This window comes from Vitis riparia, chromosome 2, assembly GCF_004353265.1.
Source record: "Vitis riparia cultivar Riparia Gloire de Montpellier isolate 1030 chromosome 2, EGFV_Vit.rip_1.0, whole genome shotgun sequence".
In the NCBI taxonomy this organism is placed as follows: domain Eukaryota; kingdom Viridiplantae; phylum Streptophyta; class Magnoliopsida; order Vitales; family Vitaceae; genus Vitis; species Vitis riparia.
Window position 1 is genome coordinate 4873118 of NC_048432.1, and position 24852 is coordinate 4897969.

Below are 24852 nucleotides of genomic sequence, written 5' to 3' on the forward strand. Positions count from 1 at the left end.
CATTGGGGATGATTTGCATGCATGGAGTCTTGGTTAGATCTAACTTTTTATTGAAAGCAATTTGCTTTCAGGTTTCAGGTCATTTATTTATATTTTTTTATGATTTATTATAAATTTTTTATTGAATAGAAAAAATTAAAATATTTGATTTTTTCTAAATATAAAAAAAAAATATATTAATTTTTTTTTATATTTTAATATTTTATAAAAATAAAATACTATAAAAATAAATAGTGTAATACTTAACATTGTTTTATTTAGAATTAAATAAAAATAAAAACGAGAGGGGGAAGGAGAGAGGGTGAAGAGAGGCAGGCCCACGTTTCACGGGTTCATCAAGACGGAATATTCTTCGGTCACCTGCACGGGCCGTCTCTTGCGGACATTTCGAAACGTGTCCACCCAGCCTGCCCGCCCACTCCCCACCGCCAATACTGTCTTGGCATTGCTATCGTCATCCTCCTAGACGTGGCACGTGACCTTGAGAATATTCTCATTTTCGAATATTTTCCTTCTGGCATCCACCTCCCCTCCCACGTATTATTATCCTATTTTCCACCTTTATAAATCACCGGTCACTTCTTCCTTGCCTACATTATTTTATATACCAAGAAAAGAAAAAGATCGTCTTATAAAGTCCTCTCATATTTTGATCCAACGCGGTCTGATGATGAAGAAATAAAGAACAGAACACAATGAATCGAACGGCGGGGATCTAAAGAGGAGATACACGTGAAGAGGAGTAGCCATTTCTCTCTCCACATATATATTTATTTCTTTCATATGACATGTTTCCTCAGATTCGTCGCCGATCTTTCCTCTACAAGTGTGTGGGGAAGGCCTTGTGTATAAAATATTTTGGTGTGTCCTCCATTTGTTTTCTGTTGTGGAAGCCAAACCAAGCTGCTGCTCTTCTGTCCGCCTCTAAAATCACAGTGTTGGAATTGGAAGAAGGAGGAAGGAGGAAGGAGGAAGGAGGAAGGAGGAAGAAGGAAGAGTGAGTGATAGATGCTGCGATGGAGAGAGGATACGAGAACGGAGTGGTAATGACGCGAGACCCGAGGCCGCGCTTGCGCTGGACGCCCGATCTCCACGACCGCTTTGTCGACGCTGTTACCAAGCTCGGCGGTCCACACAGTAATTCCTTCTTCTACTCTTTAGTTTCTAAACTAAATTCTTTCATCTTCCAGGAATTTTTGTTTATTTATTAAAAAAATGATTACAAGATAAATTACTTTAATTTTTAATTTTTTCATAATAAAAAAGTTAATTTTTGTAATTAATTTATGTAAATTAGTTTTTGAGAAAAAGTGACACATGATCCTAAGAGTTTAAATACTTTTTCCTTTTGAAAAACTTGGTACATAATCCCACATCTACTTTTAGTTTCTTTTTATTTTAGAAATCTATCACTTTGTATGCAAGTTGAATTTAATTATTATTTTACATTCAACTTTTTCTTTGAATATATTTCAGTTGGAATTAAAGGAAGGTTTACACTTAAAGAGTTTTATTAAGTTAATTTATTTAAAATTTATTATTTGATTTTTATTTTTATTGTTAAGATTGTTTGATAAAATTTAATTAAATTTTATCAATAATTTTCAAATTAATATATTTATCCTTTTTAATTTTTATTAATTTTAAATAATATATTTATGTATTAAATATTTATATTGAAAATATTATTGATATATAAAATATTTATTGTGAATTTCTTTTTAAATGTATGGTCATCGATATAAAAGAAACTTTTACTAGATATAAACAAATAGATAGAAAGAAATTTGTAACTTAGAATAAATTATTTATTTTGATTTAATATTTAAAATTATTTTGATTTTTAAATTATGATATTAAGTTAATTTTATCAAATATATTTAATTTTTTTAATTATTTAAATTAATTTATTAATTTATATTATCCTATTAAATTAATTTATTAAATACTCTCTTAATCCTTCATAATAGACTCGATATAGTTGGGTTTTAATATAAATCCATTCATATATAAGTATAAGTTGTTAGGGTGTATTTGGTTTTTCACTTATTTTTCAATTTTTATTTTTAAAAATTTTAAATTTGAAAAAAAAAAAAATTAAAATCATGTTTGGAGTACTTAGATGTATTTTCTATTTTTTATTTTTAAAAATAAAAAACAATAATAAATTTATATAAAATACAAAACCGATAAAAACTTACATTGAAAATGTAATGATTTTACAAAGTGAGGTATTAAAATAATTTTACTATTTTAAAATTTCTCAAAGTAATTTTTAAAGGGATCTATACTTTTTCCATAAAAAAAATATGCTTTTTTATATAGAAGTTTTTATTTAAAAAAATAAAAAATATTTCCAAAGGATGCCTTAAAAACCCATTTAGGCCTATATGAATACAAAATTTCAAGAAAATTATTATTTAGTTGACATATTTAAGTTATAAAATTAATTATTATTTTTTATTATAACTAATAATTTTTTTTCAATTACTATTATTTTTGTAAACTTCTCTTAGATTTATTTATTATTTAGAATTGAGGTATCAGAATTTTTAAAGTAATGAAAAGGGTGACTCTTTCCCTAGGCATTATGTGACAATATCTGTTCTTCATAAGTAATATGGTTGTTCTCTTGCAATCAACTCAATCTTTGGGGTTCTACATCTCCAGAAGCAACACCCAAGTCGGTGTTGAGGCTGATGGGCTTGAAGGGCTTGACACTGTACCATTTGAAGAGCCATTTACAGGTCTAACTCTTTCTGATTTGAGTGCTATACCCTATCATTCTTATTCTTTTTCTCCTTTTACTCCTCAACAACTAATCTTACTGTTAAGCTTACTGATCTGCAGAAGTATAGACTTGGACAGCAATCCCGGAAGCAAAGCATCACAGAGAACAGTGGTGAGTCCTTAACCTTGATGCAAAAATTACCAGAAAGCAATGATTTCAAGAAGTTTTGGCATAAATGATAGCCTTATGAAAGAACTATGCTCATTGGCATTCCCTTTCAATCATTTTTATATTTTAGTTCTAGCTGAATAATATGCTACTTTCGTATTTCCGGCCTCCAAAACTCTGTTTATCCCCTTCATCATGGAGTTTCATTTGTAGATTACAGGACTCATGCCTCAGGAACAAGTGCTAAATCATCAAGCAGAAACAACGAACAAGGGTATGTCTCACCATGGTGTTTGAGATATGGTTAACTAGAGGTCTCGAGTTTGAGTTTCTCCTACTGTTTGTTCTCAGTGTGTTTGTAGTATTTCTTTGCTGATGATTGGTAATGGAAACAGAGGGATCCTAATTGCAGAGGCACTAAGGTGTCAAGTTGAAGTACAAAAACAATTACTAGAGCAGATTGAGGTATATACATCTCCAACTTAGGCTGCCAATAATTCCCCAATTGTCAAGTATGCTAATCGATCTGCAAACTCTGCGGTTTCTTTTATTATCATAGGTACAGAAGAAGTTACAAATGAGAATAGAGGCTCAAGGAAAATACTTGCAGGCAGTGATGGACAAAGCACAACAAAGCCTCTCAATAAATATGAACTGCCCAGGTAGTCTAGAAGCCATGAGAGCCCAATTAACCAACTTTAATACGGCTCTGTCAAGTCTTACGGAGAACACAAATGAAGAAGACATGAAGGTAAACATAATAGAGAAGAGCATACCAAGTAATAGGACCAATGGTTCGGTTTTCACAGCTTACCGAGAGGCAGAGGAATTAGTAAAGAAGGATGTCAAGTTCAGGGAGGGAGAAGGTTTTAGACATTTTGATTTGAATACCAAGGGTAACTATGAATTTGCTGGTGCAAATGGAGCTGATTTTGAAGCCAAGATGATTGCATACAGAAGGTGAAATTGAAAATAAAACCTCTCACTTTTACTTTGATGATTTACATGCATGTTTGCATGGAGTTATTATTCCCAATGTAATCTTGAATGTTGTTGTTTCGGGTTCGCCATTTTACCTTCCCAAGGTAATAAGAGAGAGCTTGCTTGGATGCTGCACTGTTTCAGGTCAATGTAAGATTAGAAGGTATAGAAATTTTAACAATCTAAGAGGAGAATTTTCTTTGTAATTCTTCCTTAACAATAGCGTCATCATACTCAACGTTCATGCTTGATCTTTATGCAAAGCCAATACTTGATCCTTTCCTGATCATCTCATTTTCTCATTTCTTCATGACTTGTTACCAGTTTCTATGAAACTTAGTTTAACCAGACTACCTTCTGTTGGTGGTATCTTTGATATCTTTGTAGTTATCATTCTTCCATGCTCTCAAGTTGGGCTCTCATGCTCAACTCAGATTTCCAAGTGTTCGAGGTTATCATGTGAAGGGTTCTCCGCTGCTATATCCGTCCACCATGAATCAAAGCTCTGCTGCAGCCTCAAAACTGCCTCTGCCGGAGCTTGCTGCAGCCAATCAACATTTCTCACCTCTCCCCCGATGGTTCATAGCCTTTTTTTTGCTGCTAACCACCTCCCTAATCACCAATTACCAGCAGCCAAATGACCACCAAAGTCAGCTACACCCTTGATGCTGCAAGCCCTTCCCCTCTGCTGCTACCATAGATGGAGAAGCCAATCAGGTTGCAGCGCCTCCATATCAATGCTGACTCTCACCAGTCACCACCATCCAAAACTTTTGCAAATTTTACCTCACTCTTGTTCTCCCCCACCCCATGTCTGAAAGCATGCAATGGAAGAGGATATGGGAATTGTGAGCATAGATAGAGAGATTAGGGCCGCTTGTAGTCTTGGGGAGTATTTGGCCTAGATTTTTGTATGGGTTTGCTTTAGGGATGTTTAGGGTATGGGCCTTTGTTGGGCTTCTTTACTTTTGTTGTGATAAATCAGAGTTATTTACTGGTTTTGTTTGCTTGTGAATTTAATATTTGAGCTTATATTTGACTTGGGATTAGTTTGTTTTGTTTAATTGTGGTGCGTCCATTTATAATAGATAAATAAAGTAACTAATAAGGTAAAATAACAACATAACAAAAGCAGAAACAACAATGATACTCATCAAGAAAAACCGACCCAAATGTATTTGTTGGTTGTTGTTTCAATAGTTAGAAAGCGTCTCACATTTATTCCTTTTTTGTAAAAGGAATATTTTCTAATTTTATATGTGATTGTAATTAGATTTCTTATAGAATAAAGAAGCTAGTGAGGATATCTCTATAAATATTCTAAGTCATGAGGAGAAAAAATTATGAGAGAGAAAGAGATGAGATAGAGATAGAGATATGAGGAAGAGCGAGAGACACCTAGTCGAGCAAGAGGGTTTACTAGGGTGTAAATGTGAAAATAAGAAATATCTAGTGGAATAAAAGAGTTTATGATTCAAGGTGAAGATATAGAGGTTCCCAATAGTTGTATTTATTTTTTGTCCTTAATAATATTCTCTATCATATAATAAAATGTTCCTTCTCATTTGTGGAAGTAGATATGATTGGTTAAACTACGTGAAAACCTCATATAACTTTTGTGTGCTTTGTTTTATTTTTGTCTTCTTCCTTTAATATGTTTACATGTATTGACGTCTCCGCAAGCACAACACAATTAGGATTGGCAACAGGGCGGGTTTGGGCGGGGCCACCCCTACCCCATTCCCATCCCAATTATATAAATCTATTTCCCATCCCCGTCTCATACCCAAGGCGGGGCGGGTTAATGGGATCCCATCCCTATACCTCTCGGGGCGGGGCAGGGTTTGGTAGTCAACACATCGGAGTACTTTATGTTGGTATAGTGTCTACCATTATCCCGAACCATGCGGCTTGGGTGTAGGATCGCCAGCGTGAGGACGGTGCCGGTGGACATGAAGCACATGAACCTAATGTAAGTATCGTCGTTCACGGACGCAGCCTAGCTCCAATTGTAGTTTAGAACGAAGGGGATGAGCCTGCCGATGACGCCCCCCATATTGAAGATGCTCCAGAACAGCGATATGTATGAACCCTTCCTCCTCGGCGGGGGGTACGACGTCATGATAGCTCCCTGCCTCACCTAGAGCCTGCTCCGATTCTGAGGATGGCGTCGGCGACAATGGCGAAGCCTTGGTGCTGGTAGTGGTTGTAGTAAAGGAAAGAGCCGGCATAGAGGACGTAGGTTGAGCAACTGACTCTTCATCTTCCCCAAACCCCATTTCTCTTCTTACCCACTAAATCGGATTAGATCAGAATCAGATTCAAACCCAAAGTCTCTATGTATGTTGGTAATTATAATTTTCGGGCGGGGTGGGACGGGTAACTACAAACCCATACCTACCCCGAACCCGATTCAGGTTTCACAAAACTATCCTATACCCGATTAATTTATCCCATACTTGTCTCAATAGGGGGGCGAGTGACCCGATTGACCTGTGAAATTGTCATTCCTAAACACAATCCAAATAGGGGGATAAAGTTTGAATTGAATAGAAAAATGATATTAAAAGAAAAAACATAGTACTTCACTAAGAACTTCATCTTCTTACTATATTTCTTTGTTTTCTCTACTTGCTTCATTGGAACGTTACACCCTTCATACACAAATAATTTCCACACAAATTTAAAAAATAATATTTTTATTTTTTTGCATAAATGAGGCTCAAACATTGGTGCAAGAGCACTTAAGCTTCCTTTGGCAAGATTATATTGGGATTCAAAAACGTTTTCTTAGATGTAGGAAGTGAACTAGACTCTTACAAAATAACATAGCAATAACACATTACGTAATAATCTCCCCTCCAATGTGATTTTCTTCTGCTCGTGAAAGGTTCCTTGAATGCATAAACACCTCCGAAGGTAAAACTTTAGTAAAATAGAAGCTATTTGCTCATCTGATTTACGATACTTCAATCTCACAACATTGCAATATGTCTTGTCAAATTTGTCGTCACAGAATAACTTTGTTGCTCCATTTTCTCTCTCAAATAGGTAGATAGCCTTTGTCATTGACTCTTTGGTAAATGTGTCTGGTTTTTTTTTTTTTATTATTTTATATAAATTGTCTTATCCATGGATGGGATAAAGAGTCTTTGTACAAATTATTTACGTATGGGGATAAATGGTGTTTTATAATATTTTAAAATAATAGAAAAAGAAAAAAATTGTACAAAACATCCATGAATGATTCAAAAAAGCAAAATTGTCGTAGAATTAGAAAAATTAAGACTATGGATGTGATTTTAATTTTTTTTTAAAATAAAAATCTCTTTAAAAATATTTATTTGATTATTTTTTGTAACCAATTTGTTTAAATGATTAAACTACAAGAAACATAGGATAGGGTGACATAGTGTTAGTAGGGGTGAATAAAATCTATAACCAAACATAACATATTTTAACCGCATCTAAATATATTGGTAGGTGGTAGAAAATTTGCTTGAAAAAATCCACACTTCAAATAATGATAATTTTTATATGCATATAACGGCTACCTGCATTGAATGGTCATTTAGACGCTTGACGGCTGCAACATGTTCCGTATAAAGGGCTGGCGTACACTTGTTCTCCACCACGTTGAGAGCCAAACCCACTGTGATCTCCTCTGCAAAACCTTTCTTTGTCGATTTCAAGTCCGATTCGGCTTTCCTCATTTTTCTGATTTCGACTCCGATTTTCTCGCTTATTGTCTATGTTTCAAGTCTGAAACTAAGCCTTAAGGTTTTGTGGGATTTGATCGAGTTGTTGTGAGCATTTTTTCATGGGTTCTGGAGGTGCGAGTCACTAAAATTTCTAGGTACTACTTCTTTTCTTTGTTGTTGTTAGATCTGAATCATTTTTCAATGTAGCTTTTGTTTGTGTATATAAAGCTTAATGGTATTCGTTCATCCGTGGATGAAAAATTGAAATTCTGATTATGTAGATCCAACTTTCAATTCAATGTGGTTCATTCTACTAGAATAGAATTCTTGGATGCTCATTCTTATGGAATGCTATTGACTTCATTTGATTCCATGTAGAACCAGTTTTATTTGGTAAGAAAGGTGAGCCAAAATACAAAGGATTTGAAAGAGGAACAGACATCTCTGAGAGAATTCAATCTTTCTTTAGGTAGCCATTATCTTTTAGGGTTTGGGAATTGGTATTCCATGTGGTGATCCGTGCTTTGCCTGCTGCCATAGGGATTTATCTTCATCCTCTGTTCTATATTTTTTGGGCTCTATTTCCTTTGTTGACTGTTGCATGTGTGATTCCGTTGTGGAGATTATCATGTTTTATTTTTTGTAGGGGCACAGTGAAGTTTGAAATATATGTATACATATAAGCGTTTGCTTCGTAGACAAATAAGAATTTTTTTTTTTTTCTGATTTTTCAAAATAAGTTTTGATTTTATTTCAAAATAATGGGTGTTAGTTTAAAAGGGAGGATAGATGTGCCAAACAGAGGCACAATTCATGGCAATTCAGGCAGAGCTTTATGAGAGGGTGTGTAGACATACAGTGATAGAGCAGGAAAAGGTGTGTTGTGTGATTTGGCTTTGAGTATGGGTTTTCTTTTAGTTTCCTTATCTTTATATTCTTTTAGTTTTAATTCTTTTTTCGGTTTAAAATATCAGCAGGCTTGCATATGGGATTATTTCAATAAGTGGAAACAAACAATATCGGTTGCTTCAAACCAAACTCTCGAGGAATCTAACTTGCAAATGGACCAAGTTGTAAGTACTCTGGAAAATGTGACCATCTATGAGTAATTGGTATGAGAAAGAAATTGCATGGATTATACAATCCTTAGATAATTATATTCATTTCTTTGCACCTATAGCAGGGGAAATGCTATAGATGGTCTTTGGTTGCACCACCTATAGTCACACTTTGCCACGGCCAGCTTTTACCTTTTTTTTAATACATATTCAGAGAATCATCAATTTATATATATATATATATATATATATATATATATATATATATCAGATTTTGATGTTTTCTTCATATTTTAAAATCATATTCAATTTTTTTTAGGGGCAGTCAGGTAACTATACACTGTTTAGAAATACACTTGTGGGTGCTATGCTCTTTGCTAGCTACCATGCAAGGCAGCAGTTCAATAACAAGTAATAATTGTCACCTCCACAGAAGGGACACCCCTCTAGGCTCAGATGTCAATGTGATTTCTTTCTCACAATCAAATCTCTCTCCTGTTTTCACTTTTCTCATCAGATCACAGAATGGGGGAGGAGATGGCAGTTTCTATGGCATGGCAAATTATTATTATTATTTTTAATAAATATAGTTTGTTATTCTGAAATCTCTAGCTTATCACTTCACTTTTATGACTCTTTCTGTCAGCTTTATTTTAATCTTATTCTTAATCCATATGATAGATACGGTCAAATAAATAAATCTTGGCCTTGATTGATGGTGGGGTCTATGTTCTAACCCAAGTAAAAAGGAAAAACCATTGGTTGTGAGTTGTGAGAGTGGAAGGCAGAATAAGAGTAGAGAAGAGAAGATGGAAAAGAGCAAGGTTCTTGTAGTGGGTGGAACAGGCTACATTGGAAGGAGGATGGTGAAGGCAAGCTTAGCCCAAGGCCATCCCACCTTCGTCCTTCAAAGCCCCGAAATCGGTCTGGACATCGAGAAACTGCAGATGCTGCTGTCCTTCAAGGCCAAAGGGGCCACGCTTGTGGAGGGCTCCTTTGCAGATCATAAGAGTCTGGTGGAAGCAGTGAAGAAAGTAAATGTGGTGATCTGCACCATATCTGGGTCTCATTCCAGGTCTCACAACATTTTGTTTCAGCTCAAACTTGTTGAGGCCATCAAAGAAGCTGGAAACATTAAGGTATATATATACATATTGTTTTAAGTCATGTAGTTCCTTTTTGCATATAGTATTTGATGAGCGCATCAACCATATCTGTAGTACAAAGGTATAATAATCCTTTTTGATCAGATTAGAAAGCATAGTAATGGTTAAGATGAAATAGTTTATTTGATTTCAATTAAATACAGGTTAATGGAAGCACTGCAAAAGTATTAAAAATATTCCTTTGAAAATCATATACGAATTTGAATCTGTGTTTTTCTTTTCTTTCATTGCTTCCCGAAGATCATATCCCTCATAAATAAATTAGTTTTTTTTTTTGGGTACTTTTAATGTTTTTTACGGCTTAATTTTTTGCAAATTAATTTTTTCTGAAGGCAACCACTCCTAGTAATTTCCTCACCCTTTTGATGGGCCTGCCTGTATTTATTCTATCAACATCAAAATCTAAGATTGATAATAATTGTGTATAAAATTTTGGCAGCGATTCTTGCCTTCAGAGTTTGGAATGGACCCATCAAGGATGGCAGATGCACTTGAACCAGGAAGAGTAACATTTGATGAGAAGATGATTGTGAGGAAGGCCATAGAAGAAGCCAACATCCCCCACACTTACGTGTCTTCCAACTGCTTTGCAGGTTACTTTGTTCCGAGCCTAGGTCAGTTGGGTGTTCTCACCCCTCCAAAGGAAAAGGTTTGTCTATATGGAGATGGCAATGTCAAAGGTACTTACAATTAATTATAAAATTTTGTGATACAAATTAACTCTTTGCATTATGATGGAGTATATGTGTGCATGTTTTACGGGCTATTACGCAGCGGTTTTTGTGGATGAATATGATATTGCAACATACACAATCAAAACAATAGATGATCCTCGTACATTGAACAAGACAGTTTACATTAGGCCGCCAGAAAACATTCTCTCCCAGAGGCAATTAGTTGAGATATGGGAAAAGCTCACGGGGAAGAAACTGGACAAGTTCAGCATCTCCAAAGAAGACTTTCTAGCTTCTATGGAAGGTAATAAATGAGAAATATTGTCATCCAACTTTACTTTACATTCATTCATCTGCGTGCATTTATTCATATTCTTTATATGGTGTAGGTAAGGACTTTGCATTACAAGTTGGGGTAGCACATTTCTGTCACATTTACTACGAGGGTTGTTTGACGAACTTTGAGATTGGAGAAGAGGGAGAAGAAGCTGCAACGCTCTATCCGGAGGTCAATTACAAGCGAATGGATGAATACCTGAAGCTTTATGTGTGTAAGAAGTGTACATGTCTACCAAGCTTATCATATGATGATGTAATAAAATTTAAGATTTCTTTTCAGTCATAAAAGTTTATGACTATATTGTCACCCCTATGAGTAATTTCATGAGTGAAGAATAACCTCATATTTTTCTAAGCAATGAAATAAATTAAGTTACCTACTTCTTATAAATCTAAATAATAAAAAAAACTTAAAAAATAATAAATAAAAACCTTATTTTATAATAAACTAAAATCAAATGAAATACAAAATACAGCAAAAATAAAAATTTATATACTATAGATATATTTTTAAAAAAGTAACATTCCTATTACATGGAGGAGGGATTGGCCGAATGAAGAGAAGGAATGAAAATAATGGGATTAATATGAAATGTAAATGAAATTAATTCCCATTTCATTGAATTTGACGAGAGATGCTTCATTGAATTCAAATTCAGCTGATGCACCCTTCGAATAGCTGGTGAGGGCGATGTTGCACAAAGGGAGATCTCACGTGATCTGATTGTAAATGTGTTAGGTAGACGGCCGCCCTCGGCTTAAAATAGTCTTCCAATGCTAGTTGAGAGAATCTTGGTCAACATGGAAGGGTTTTATGGGTTACATATAAGGGAAACTTGTGTTTTAGGCCCTTATTTATAAAATATATGATATTCAAACCCTAAGTTTATGAAATATGGAAAGCAATCATTAATGGGCAAAATAATATGAGAATTGTGCACTCTATGCTGAGTCAATTTTATCTGCCCAAATTACCCCCGATGTCTTCTGCATCAGCAGCCAAATAGCCTCCACGTCATACTTAAATAAAAAAAAAAAATTTGTGAAACTTGTCAATTGCATAAAAAACCACCTGACCTGACAAAGAACTGGAAAAAAAAAAAAAAAAACCAATTCTTTGTTTGATTTGGAAAAAATTCCCAAATCTCATAATTCTCCATCCCTAATTTGCCTATCCCAAATCTGAACATTTGGTTGTCCCCTTCTCTCTCTCTCATTTTAGCCAAAAAAAAAAAAAAAAAAACTTTGAGTCGAAAGTAGAATCGACATCTAACTTTCTTCTCAAAAACTCTCGTAGCCCTAAATCTGCATTTTAGTTTGTCAGCAACCAAATCTGAGATTTTTTTCTAAGTTGGAATCTCAAAAACTTGTCATTTTAGAAGGTCATTTGAAATCTGAATCGGCCAAAACCTTCACGTCCAACAAACCGAACTGATATCCATCTTCCCGGATTTTCAGACTTCTCTGTTTGTCTCTTAACATCTTGATTAATCGAACTTGTTTGTCTCTTAACGTCCTGAGTAGCCAAAGTTGATGCCCATCTTCCCAATACCTTGAAGTAAACTGAACAGGAGACATATCTTCTTATTGCATCATCAAAGTTGGAATTTTGTTAAGGTTTCTCGAAACGGAACTGGAGTTATCCCTTTTGTGAGTGTTTTCCGATTAATCAATCATAGGTGAGTTTTCATTTATAGGTTTGTTTGGATGGTGCAAACATCTTAGTGTTTCAAGTGTTTTATTTTGGGGTTTCTTGTATTTTGCTTCATTTTTGGTAGAATGAAATATATGATAATTTTTTTTGGGTTAAAGATATGTTTGTATTTTGAAAAAAAAAATTATTTATTTATTTATTTTTTTGCTTTCCAGGAATTGTGTTGTCATGATATTTTTGGGGAAATTGGTTCATCTGTATTACTGTGAGTCGATGGAAATTTTCTTTCAATTTTAATGGTATATATGAGAGTAGATTTGAGTAGCAATGAAAAGGTAGTTTGAGTAGATTTGCCTTTTTTGGTTTATGTAATGGTAGGTTTATAACTACTTTCTGAATAAATGTTGTTTAACTACTTTCTGGATTTGTGTTTTTAGGTTTATGTAATGGTAGCTTTATAAATGTTTTGAGGTGAACAGATTTTTTAAATTAAAACAGTTTTATGAGGTCCTTTATCTTTTCTCATAAAACAAACATAACTTTGAATAATGTTGTACATCTTGGGTATAGAGGAAGGGTTAAGCATGCAGTTAAAATGATATAAATTTGGTTTTGCTTCTAGTTGTTAGTATTGTGAGGAGTTGTGTTGTGAACTAGAAGTTGAACGGTTTTGTTGAGAATCATTTGAGTTTGGTTTATTTGCTTGTATCCATATAAGCTTGTTTTTATGCATGTTGTTTTACTGGAATTTGAAGTTTAGCTTTGTGCTTAATGGTTTGTTGTATCTTGCTGTTACTTTTGTCAATCGCTGAGGTTTATAGATGTTTATGAGAACTAACTTGTTCATTATGGCAATAGGGAATGGTAAATATTGAAATGGGTCCCAAAAGTAATCTTCTAATTTTAATGTTTCTGTTATTTCCATCAAGGTAATTTTGTCTGAAGTAACGTTTATTGAATGTATATAACCTAACTTTTTAGAATGTTATGGCTACAAATTACATCCTTTTAATGAAGTTGTGTTTTGAACAAACAATTTGAATCTTTACTTTGAATTGTTTTTCTAACTTTTCCAATCTATTATTTGAAGGACCATTAAATCTATAATAGGTTCTTTCCTATAGTAAATTTGATTTGGAATGTGAGAGTGATTGATTGTACAAATCCTACCTTTGACAGCTAGATTGATGACTATTTACTTTCATAATAACATGATAATTAAAAAGTTGTTCATTCTATAAATTGGTTGCTTTTTCCTTAGTGGCACTGGATTTGGGAAAAATAAGTTGAAACTTGCTATGCAACTTTATTGTGGTGTAGAGAATTTTGGCACTCTAGACTACGTCATGTTTGAAATAACTTCCATTTAGTTATTTTTGCTCAAATGAGACATGCACAGGAAAGTGTTCATTCTATAATTTCCTCGTATTTTAAGAATTTTGGAAGTTTGGAGTATCAATTATTTGGTAAACTTCTTTTTGTTCAACAAAGTTTAGCTGGTCAAAGGTTATACCTAAAATTTGAATCTATATTATTAGTCCATTACTAAACCACTAAAGGTTTGTTAGGCGTATGGTCAGTATGTTGACCTTTGCTATTATTGTTACTGGACTTTAGGTACTACCTTAAGCATGCTTCGGTACTACCTTAATCAAACTTAGGTACTACCATAGTGAATCGTAGGTACTACCTCAGTGCAGGTGTGTGGATTGTGACTACTTAACAGACCTCAAAATGTAAAATTCAGGTATTTCATAGAATGACATGTAGTTTTTCGTTTGTAAGTAGTCAAGTAAGTTGTGGTATTTAATAGAACTTATATTTTCTTTTATTATGAATTGAACTATGAAAAATGAATTGAAAAATGTTTGGTTAGAAAGGATTCCACTTTAGAAGACAAACAAATTTGTATCCCATATTGGGAAAAAAAATTTAAATATCTTTCAATGTTCTTCCATATAATATGAAAATGAATTGACTTATTTATAATTTTATTTAATTATTGCTGTAAGGTTTTTCTTAAAAATTTACTAAGTACAACACGTGATCTTATAACATTGCCAATTTTGTGTTTGATTGAAAAATAAAAGTTTGAAATGCCTAAAAATTTATACAAAATTAACTGAATTTCACATGAAATTGTACTTGTGTTTGATATGAGAGATATGGATTTAAAGACCATGCTCCTAATTGCTCTTGCTTAGTGGCCTGTAGTTCAGTCTGCCTTTACTTGGCTTCCACTTCACATGAAATTGTACTTTGGTTTATACTAAAGACACATTTCATAAAAACTGCATGCTAGATTGGAGCATGGCATTATTATAATTGGTTAGTCAACTGGTACCTTATGTAATCATAATAGTGTGAAGGTACTACCTGAATGTACATTAGGTACTACCTTAACATACCCTAGGTACAACTTTAATGTCCCTTAGGTACTACCTTAATATCCCTTAGGTACTACCTAAATGTACCACATTGTCTCCACATTTAGGAACCTTAACAATGCACCTGAGCACAACTTGGATACTAGCTTCGTAAACACTCTATGGTTACTTTGTGAATCCCAGGTACTACCATGGTCAATCATAGGATGTATCTTTGTCATTCAATTTCATCCTAGTTTGATACAGAATTAAGTCATTTGGCTGAAAATGACAGTTTCTTTAATTGAGCATGGCATTGTTATGTTATAATAGGTTAGGCCTCCCGTTCACCTTAGGTAATACCTTATTGCACCTAATTGACTACCTTAATGTGGCTAAGGTACTACCTTAATATGGCTAAGGTACTACCTTAATGTGCATAAGGTACTATCTTAATGTGCATAAAGTACTACCTTAGTGAACCTTAGGAGTACTTCCTTACTACAACTTAGGGACTACCTTAATGAACCTTAGCAGTACTACCTTACTGAAACTTAGGGACTACCATTGTGAACCTTAGTTATTATCTTAATGGAGCTTAGGTAGTGAGTTCGTGAACCTTGGGTTGTTTATCAATCCTAGGTAGCACCTTCCTCAACCACAGGACTAATGCTTGACATTTAATTCCATCCTAATTTGAAGATGAATCGATATATGTCCAACTTTTGCCCTCAGTGCACAATGTTCTGAATTGTCCATGACATTATTACAAAATAATATTTTTTAGAATGTTCTCCTTAGGTATTACCCTAATGCACTTCACTTACTATCGTCATGCACTTTAGGTACAACCTTAATGCATCGTAGGTGCTATCTTACTACTTCTTAGGTAGTAAGGTCCATTTGGTTATTGCCCTTAATGCACGTTAGAGAAATGTTGCACTTTTTTTATTAAAGACACATTTCTTTCATTGCATTATAGATTAGATCATGACATTACTTTGTTTGAATTGCTTAGTCACTTTGTACCTTATTTAATCATAATAGTGTGAAGGTACTACTTTAATGTACCTTAGGTACTACCTTAACGTACCCTAGGTACTATCTTAATATCCTTTAGGTACTACCTTAATGTACCCTATGTACTATGACATTTCATTGTGATTTTGGTCAGTATCGGTATTCAATTGTTGTCATACATGTGTCAATGATAAGGCTTTCCATGATTGTGCACATTACTTTTTGTTTTCCATGTTATGAGAAATTAGGGCAACATTTTTTTTTTCTTAGCCCAACGAACATGAGAACAACGAAATGAACTCTTGATCTATGTAACTTGTTAGACTTATTTCACATTTTCCTTTCATCATGTACTTGCCTTCAATGCACTATATATGGCCAACATTCAAGACTAACCAATGTTGATGCCCTGTAGTCCTTGTATGCAGATTTTCATCCACATCTCTCTAGTACTGTATAGATGTGTATATAATTATTTGGTACTATAATGATGGCATAAGTTTTATATGACAACAAATAGTTGTGGTATACAAGACTTTGAACCTTTTTCCAAGTATGTAAATTTTATTTGAACTCCACATTTGTTGGGTTTCCTTTCTTCATATTTGTATCCTTCTTATATTTGGAACTTTCCTAAACCAATGTTAATTGCAGTTTTAATAGGTATACACCAGGCCTTGCTTTACTGGCTCTTCTACGGCAATGGATGAAATGTGGATCTAGTGATGGTGTCCTGGATTAGAATGTTACTAATGCCTCTATTTGTTATTTGGGTGTTGAGGATTTTTCTGATCACAAACCTTTATGTAACTTGTCTACTTTCATCTTCTTGGTGCTTTAAATTATATGTCAAAACAAGTAATGATGTTAATGTTATCAAAACGTATTTGGATATATGATATTCATAATGGTGCACAATCAGGTGTCACAATTATAGAGCATATATTAACTCTATTTGAACTTATCGACAAAACAACTATACAAGCCACTAATGGGGAACATTGATAAGAGTCCGAATCAAATAGGCATATATAAATTTTCAAACTCGTTGATAGAATACAATGCAGGGAAACACAAGTGTGTGGTCTTTCTACTATGATATTGATAGAGTTTGTATTAGGTTTAGCCCCTTTGGTGGTCTTCACATTGCAAACTGTTGGAAAATATCCAATACCACATTCAACTACTACCATGACTAGACTCCAATTATCAATATTGTTCTCGTAAGAGCTGATTGTTATTTTGTTAGGCTGAACACAAGCAAAAGAAATTTCCATACTTCTAATTTATCTTGTGCATTCATGTGGATGACATGTTCTGCATAACATAGAGACCTCATTCCTATATAAATCAAAGTACTTAGAAGAGAAGCAATGGGATCTTACTCAAGTAAGCATATCTTACTTTCGAATAGAATGAAAAAAAGTTACTACTCTTACTGTTCGTTTGCATATGTGGACAATAATTCATCAAACATGTCCTACTATCTTCAAACAAATGGCATAGGCAGAGCCTTCCATACCATTCATCAAATACAGGGGAAAATAAGATGAAACATATCCGTTCACTACATATGGCATATAAATGCTTACATAGCAAAATTCATACTTTCCAATTCTATATTAACTCAATTTGTGCTGATTTTTTCTTATCGTCATTTGAGTCTAATTTATTTTCATCCGTGCTTTCCTCAAATCCTGCCTGCTCTACCTCATTTGTTTCAACACCTTCAATTTTTGTTTCTCTAGTTTCTGAAATCAATTCTCCATTTCCAGCATTTTGTTTCCCATCTTCGAAATTTTGTTCGTTGTGTATATGAAAAAGGGAATCAAAACCAACCCAAAATCAAATAACCTAAAGTGGAATCCCCTATGATTAGTTTTAGTTGAGCTATTAGAAAGTGCAATCGGGCCACCTAGTAAAAGCTAAACTAAAATTGAAGTAGAAACCAAGTAAAACCACACTCAACTACAGACCACTAAGTAAGAGAAATTGGGAGCATGAACTTTAAATCCACAAGTCTTAGATCAAACCAAAGTACAATTTCATGTGAATTTCAGTTAATTTTGTATAAAATTTTAGGCATTTCAAACTTTTATTTTTGAATCAGACAAAAAATTGACAAGTTTATAAAATCACATTTTTTACTTAGTCAATTTTTAGTCCAAACCTGACAGCAATAATGGAATAAAATTTTAAAAAATGCTAGCATTTTTCATATTATATGGAAGAACCTTTAAAGATATTTAAAATGTTTCCCATAATGTGGAATACAAATTTGTTTGTCTTCCGAAGTGGAATCATTTCGAACCAAATCTATTTCAATTCATTTTTCACAGTTCAATCGAAGTCCCAATTATAAAGCATACTGCCCAATTAAAACCACAAAACTTTATTACTTTTTTGTGAAATTTGAGTTGAAAATAAGCAAATTAATCAGTATAATTGAAAAAATGCTAAATTTATCATCTTTAGAAGGACGATTCAGACAACTACAAAAGAAGTTTGGAAACAAGATATACAACCAATGATAGTAAGCTCTAAGATCATAAACATAATATGCAACAGAGACAATGATATAGATGAACCAATTCCCCCAAAAATATGATGACAACACAATTCCTGGAAAGCCAAAAAAAAAAAAAAAAAAAACCAATACTTTTTTCTCTAAGTACAAACATATCTTTAACCAAAATACCAATTTATCATATATTTCATTCTATCAAAAATGAACCAAAATAAAAGAAACCCAAAAATAAAACACTTGAGCCCCTAAGATGTTTGCACCATCCAAACAAACCCATAAATGAAAACTCACCTGTGATTGATTAATTGGAAAACACGCACAAGAGGGAAACTCCAGTTTTGTTTCCAAAAACCTTAACAAAATTCCAACTTTGATGATGCCTCTTGTTCAGTTTACTTTAAGGTGTTGGGAAGATGGGCATTAGGTTCGACTACTCAAGACGTTAAGAGACAAACAAGTTCGGCTACTCAGGATGTTAAGAGACAAATAGATAAGTCTGAGAAAATGGGAAGATGGGTATTAGTTCGGTTTGTTGGACGTGAAGGTTTTGGCCGATTTAGATTTCAAATAACCTTCTAAAATGACAAGTTTTTGAGATTTGGGGTTAGGGAAAATCTCAGATTTGGTTCTTGAGAAACTAAAATGCAGATTTAGGGCTACGAAATTTTCTTAGGAGAAACTCAGATGCAAACTCTCTTCAAATTGATAAATGGTAGTTTTTTTTATTCATTTTTTCATTCGTTCATGTACATAATATATATAGAGGGTAATCACCATTCTAAGAATGGGAAAGAGTGATACAAGGAAAGAATGATATAAGGAAATAACAACTAATATCCTAATATCTCAACTTTCCTAATATCTCAATATTCATAATATTTCAACTTTCCTAATATCTCAACACTAAATGATATAAGGAAAGAATGATATAAGGAAAACATTCCTAATATCTCAACACTCCCCCTCAAGTTGGTGCATAGATGTCACACATGCCCAACTTGTCTAAAAATTTTGAGAACACTTGACTTAAGACAGCTTTGGTGAGGATATCAGCCAATTGATCTTCTGATCGAATCTTAGGCAATTCCACAATCTTATCATCCAACTTTTCCTTAATGAAGAATCTATCCACCTCGACATGCTTTGTATGATCATGTTGTACTGGATTATGAGCAATGTCACATGCGGCTTTATTGTCACAAAACAATCGGATTGGTTGCCTAGATAGGTAACCTAAATCCTGTAAGAGGAGTCTTAACCATAATGCCTCACAAAGTCCTAGATCCATACCTCTAAATTCCGCTTCTGCACTTGAACGAGCGACGACATTCTGCTTCTTACTTTTCCATGTCACAAGATTACCACCTACAAAGGTAAAGTAACTAGATGTAGATCGCCTATCATCCACTGCACCAGCCCAATCAGCATCAATATATACTTTTATACTCTGATGATCAACATTTTTAGCGAACAAAATTCCCTTCCCATGAGCATTCTTCAAATACCTCAAAATGCACATGACTGCATTCACATGTTGCTCTCCAGGATTATGCATGTATTGACTCCCTACACTCAATGCATAAGCAAGATCTGGTCTTGTATGAGCTAAGTACATTAATCTCCCCACAAGTCTCTGGTATTTTCCCTTATCGGTTGATACTTGATTAGGCTCAACACACAATTTCATACCTTCTTCTATTGGTGTATTAACAGGTTGACATCCCAACATTCCAGTCTCCTGTAAAAGATCTAAGACATACTTTCTTTGAGACAAAAAAATTCCTTCACTTGATCGAGAAACTTCAATCCCAAGAAAGTATTTCAAAGGACCTAGATATTTCATTTCGAATTCTCTAGATAGATAATTTTGCAGAGCTTTTCTTTCTTTAGGATCATTTCCTGTAACTACCATGTCATCCACATATATGATGAGTGCCGTAATCTTACCATGTTGCTTTTTTAGGAACAAAATGTGATCTGAATTACTTTGACGATAGCCAAAAGCTCTCATTTACTTTGTGAACCTTCCAAACCATGCTCTCGGGGATTGCTTCAACCCATACAATGACTTCTTCAATTTGCACACCTTCTAACATTGCTTTTCTAACACCATGCATCCTGGTGGAAGATCCATATATACTTCTTCAGATAACTCGCCATGCAGAAAGACATTTTTCACATCGAACTGTTGTAATGGCCAATCTAGGTTTGCAGCTAAAGACAGTAATACTCGAACTGTGTTGATCTTAGCTACAGGTGTAAATGTCTCTGTGTAGTCAATTCCATAAGTTTGAGTGTACCATTTTGCTACCAGTCTTGCTTTAAATTGTTCAATACTACCATCTGCCTTGTACTTCACAGTATAGATCCAACGACACCCAACTGGCTTATTTCCTGGTGGACATTCTACGAGTTCCCATGTTTCATTCTTCTGCAATGATTTCGTCTCTTCATTCATGGCTGCTTTCCACCTTGGATCAGCTAAGGCTTCCTGCACACTGTTAGGAATAGCTACAGTAGATAATTGATTTACAAATGACTTATTTGATTCAGACAAATGATGGTTAGATACATAGTTGCTCATGGGATATTTGACTTTGGTAGACAATTCAGGTTCATATGTGGGTTTAGGAATACCTCTATTATGACGGTGTGGTAACCGTTTCATGAATGGATCAGGTTCCAAATTAAGAACACCCTCAACAGACGAGGATTGGTTTGGTATTTCAGTGAAGACATCTTTAGACCCAAATTGTTGACCACTCATATTCAACTCACCCGCTTCTTGGTTCACTAGTTCAGATTGTCTAGATTCATCCTCCTCAGAGATATGATAATCATAATCGAGAGTTTGAATTTCCTTATGGTACTCCCCTTGAAGTTCAGACTCAGATGAAAAATACATCGAATCTTCATGAAACACCACATCCATTGTAATATACATTCGTTGAGTTGGAGGATGGTAACATCGATATCCCTTTTTGTGCAATGCATATCCAACAAACACACATTGCAATGCATGGGAAGTTAACTTGGTGCGTTGGTGTTTGTGTAGATGCATAAATGCCACGCAACCAAAAACACGAGGAGGTAGATTTGGGACGGTTAGGGCAACTACAACATTAGTAAGAGCTTGAAGAGGTGTTTGGAAGTTAATTGAGCTAGAAGGTACCCGATTGATCAAGTATGCGGTAGATGTGATTGCTTCTCCCTAATAAGATATCAGTGTTTTTGCTGCTATCAAGGAAGCACGAACAACCTCTAATAAGTGCTGATTTTTTCGTTCAGCGACTCCATTTTGCTGGGGTGTATTGGAACAAGTAGTCTGATGAATGATGCCATGTCCTTCCAAATACTTTTGAAGATCAGAACTTTGATATTCTCCACCATTATCACTACGCAGAACCCGAACCTTTGCATTGTACTGAGTTTCAATCATTTTATGAAAATTTTGAAACAACAAGTTCACTTCATCTTTGGTCTTCATCAAGCATAACCATGTCATTTTGGTACAATCATCAATAAAAGTAACAAACCAACGTGAGCCACTCAAAGTTGAGACTTTGGATGGGCCCCAAACATCAGAATATATAACCATAAAAGGAAACAGACTTTTATTCAAAATTAACGGAAACGAAGCACGATGGCTTTTAGCCAATTCACAAATATCACAACGAAAACTAGAAATATCACTTTTTGCAAACAAACTAGGAAACAATTTTTTTAAATAACCAAATGAAGTATGTCCCAGATGTCGATGCCACAACCAAATTTCAGATTTTTTTTTTCCCCCTTAGATCCATCTGCCATCAAGGCTTGTTGCAACTTATTTGAATCCTTTGACTGCAAGTCCAAGTAATAGAGTTTTCCCCGCTTAATACCACAACCAATCATCTATCTTGTTTGGATGTCCTTAATCACACAAAATTTAGGCAAAAAATGACAATACAAGATAAGGTTGCAGTGATTTGAGAAACTGACAAAAGATTGTAATCTAAAGATGGAACAACTAAAACAGAATCCAAATTCAAAGTATCAGTAAGAGTTAAGGATCCTTCTCGAATGACTGGGGTTGTCTTACCATTGGCTGTGGAAACAATTTTTTGTGAGGAAGGTCTAAGGGGTGAAACCTGTCTAGAATCAAAAGTCATATGATCTGTAGCACCAGAATCAATTATCCATTCACTATTAATAACAAGTGTAAAAGTATTTAGAAACTTACCACCATGATCTATAGCGGCTACCAATGCAGAGGCTTTTTCAACAACATTAGCCTCTATTTTTATTTCGGCAACAGTTGCAGTCGAGGTTTTCTTGGAATCCTTCTTCCGTTGATCACGATTATTATCATTAATAACAAAGTGTTGATAGCCTAAACATGATCTAAAGGTCCATGGTTCAAACCCTCGGTTCCTCATTGTTTTCCTGGTCATACTAAGAGTCGTTGCTTTGAAATTGTGGGATATCCATACTGGTGGGATCAGTCTTATTGCAGTGAGTGCATTTGAAGGTTGACTTATCAATATTAGGGCTTGTCTTAGGATGGTTGATCGTTGTCGGACTACCATAGCGACAAAATATCCAGGATTTCAGTTCCATGGCTCTGATGCCATCTTCAAATTGATAAATGGTAGTTTTTTTATTCATTTTTTCATTTGTTTATGTACAGAATATATATAGAGGGTAATCACCATTCTAAGAATGGGAAAGAATGATACAAGGAAAGAATGATATAAGGAAATAACAACTAATATCCTAATATCTCAACTTTCCTAATATCTCAATATTCATAATATTTCAACTTTCCTAATATCTAAACATTCCTAATATCTCAACACTAAATGATATAAGGAAAGAATGATATAAGGAAAGCATTCCTAATATCTCAACAAACTCTAGTTTGGGGTCAAGGGTTTTTTTTTCCCTAAAATGACCGAGAGAGACAAAGACAACCAAATGTTCAGATTTGGGAGAGGCAAATTAGAGAAGAAGAACTATCAGATTTGGGAATGTTAGATCCGGTCGGGTTGAGACATGTAACCCATATTTCAGACAAAAATTTGGTTTTTTTTTTTATTTTTTTATTTTTATTTTTAAAAACAATGGTTGATGTGGAGGTTATTTGGCTGCTGATGCAATAGACATTGGGGGGCAATTCGGGCAGAGAAAATTGGCTCCGCATAGAGTGCACAATTCTCATATTATTTTTCCCATTAACGATTGCTTTCCATATTTCATAAACTTAAGGTTCAAAAATCATATATTTTATAAATAAGGGCCTTGAAGCACAAGTTTCCCGTGTATATATATATATATATATATATATATATATAAAAGGCTAGTGGAAGGGTTTTATGGGCATTTGACTTTGATTTACATGTTTGGTTCTTGAAAATTAACATTAAAGCAAAATTCTCATAAAATTAGAAAAATTAAGATCATGGATGTGATATTTTCATTTTTTTTATTTTTATAAAAATCTCTTTAAAAATATTTATTTGATATTTTTTTTGTTACCAATTTGTTTAAATTATTAAAGTCATTGAATTTTATATTTATAATTTTTGTTATAAAATTGATCCTTTATTTAAAATTTATATTTTTAAAAATATTAGCAAGCTTATTTTTATTAAATGCTTATATAATTACAAAATTATACGGCGAATTTTATTTTGAAGAATTTTAAAATAAAAACAAATAAAATAATAAACATAACAAAAAAAGGTAAAGTGATAAATATCCTGTAAAAACAACTTTTTTTTTTTCATAATATATAACTTATTTGACAGTGATTCTAAAAAGCGTTTTTAATTTAAAAACCATTTTTGAAAAAAAATGGGTGTTTAATAAATTTTAAGTAATATTTTTAAAATTTTTAAAAATTACTTGTATTGAAAAACCATTTATAGTGTTTTTTGGATAAACACTTTATAAGTTATTTTTGTTTTAAAAATGTTTTTAAATAAAACACCTCGAATAAAAATATTAGTGAAACGTACTCTTTTAGGGGTGAAGGATACTGGGTAGATTTTTTTTTTTTTTTTCTCACATGGGTTTACAAGGTTTAATGAATCTTTTTTAGGTTCTTTAATGTTTTCTTTCTTCTTCTTTTTTTCTTTCTTTTTTATTTTTTTATTTTTTTATTTTTAATATGCGTTTCCATATTTATAATTTTTGTATGCATATTCACATACTCAAATGATTGAGATTTTGACATTTTCTTCGTATTTTAAAATAATCAATATTTATATATATATATATATATATATATATATATATATATATATATTCAAAGAATCCAACGACGCATTTTCTTTATATTTTAAAATCATCAAATTTATGTACAGATTCAAAGAATCCAATGACATAGACTTTGGCATTTTCTTCATGTTGTAAAATCATCAATCGTTTTTTTTGTACACTTGTCGATACTGTTTGCTGGCTACCCATACATGCAAGTAATGGTT

The 24852-nt window shown here is 33.6% G+C and overlaps 2 protein-coding genes across 2 annotated transcripts; both read left to right on the forward strand.

Annotated features, from left to right (window-relative positions):
- The first annotated feature begins 632 nt into the window (after positions 1-632).
- Positions 633-4182, forward strand: LOC117928322 (myb family transcription factor PHL11). Its single transcript, XM_034848226.1, has 6 exons — positions 633-1137; positions 2671-2747; positions 2851-2902; positions 3113-3173; positions 3295-3364; positions 3459-4182. The coding sequence occupies exons 1-6, from the start codon at positions 1017-1019 to the stop codon at positions 3861-3863; spliced, it is 786 nt and encodes a 261-aa protein (XP_034704117.1). The 5' UTR covers positions 633-1016; the 3' UTR covers positions 3864-4182.
- A 3669-nt stretch (positions 4183-7851) lies between these two features.
- On the forward strand, positions 7852-11131 carry LOC117929200 (isoflavone reductase homolog). The gene is made up of 6 exons (XM_034849477.1): positions 7852-8457; positions 8559-8654; positions 9321-9778; positions 10245-10485; positions 10580-10783; positions 10869-11131. Exons 3-6 carry the CDS (start codon positions 9449-9451, stop codon positions 11102-11104), a joined length of 1011 nt encoding a protein of 336 aa, XP_034705368.1. The 5' UTR covers positions 7852-8457; positions 8559-8654; positions 9321-9448; the 3' UTR covers positions 11105-11131.
- The last annotated feature ends 13721 nt before the right edge of the window (positions 11132-24852 follow it).

Excerpts from the sequence above, each read along its gene's own strand:
- LOC117929200 (XM_034849477.1), top strand. The coding sequence starts at position 9,449 with ATGGAAAAGAGCAAGGTTCTTGTAGTGGGTGGAACAGGCTACATTGGA. Across the intron at positions 9,779-10,244 it reads AAGAAGCTGGAAACATTAAG|CGATTCTTGCCTTCAGAGTT; the intron begins GTATATATATAC and ends AAATTTTGGCAG. Across the intron at positions 10,784-10,868 it reads CTTTCTAGCTTCTATGGAAG|GTAAGGACTTTGCATTACAA; the intron begins GTAATAAATGAG and ends TATATGGTGTAG.
- LOC117928322 (XM_034848226.1), top strand. The coding sequence starts at position 1,017 with ATGGAGAGAGGATACGAGAACGGAGTGGTAATGACGCGAGACCCGAGG. Across the intron at positions 2,903-3,112 it reads AAGCATCACAGAGAACAGTG|ATTACAGGACTCATGCCTCA; the intron begins GTGAGTCCTTAA and ends TTTCATTTGTAG. Across the intron at positions 3,365-3,458 it reads AATTACTAGAGCAGATTGAG|GTACAGAAGAAGTTACAAAT; the intron begins GTATATACATCT and ends TTATTATCATAG.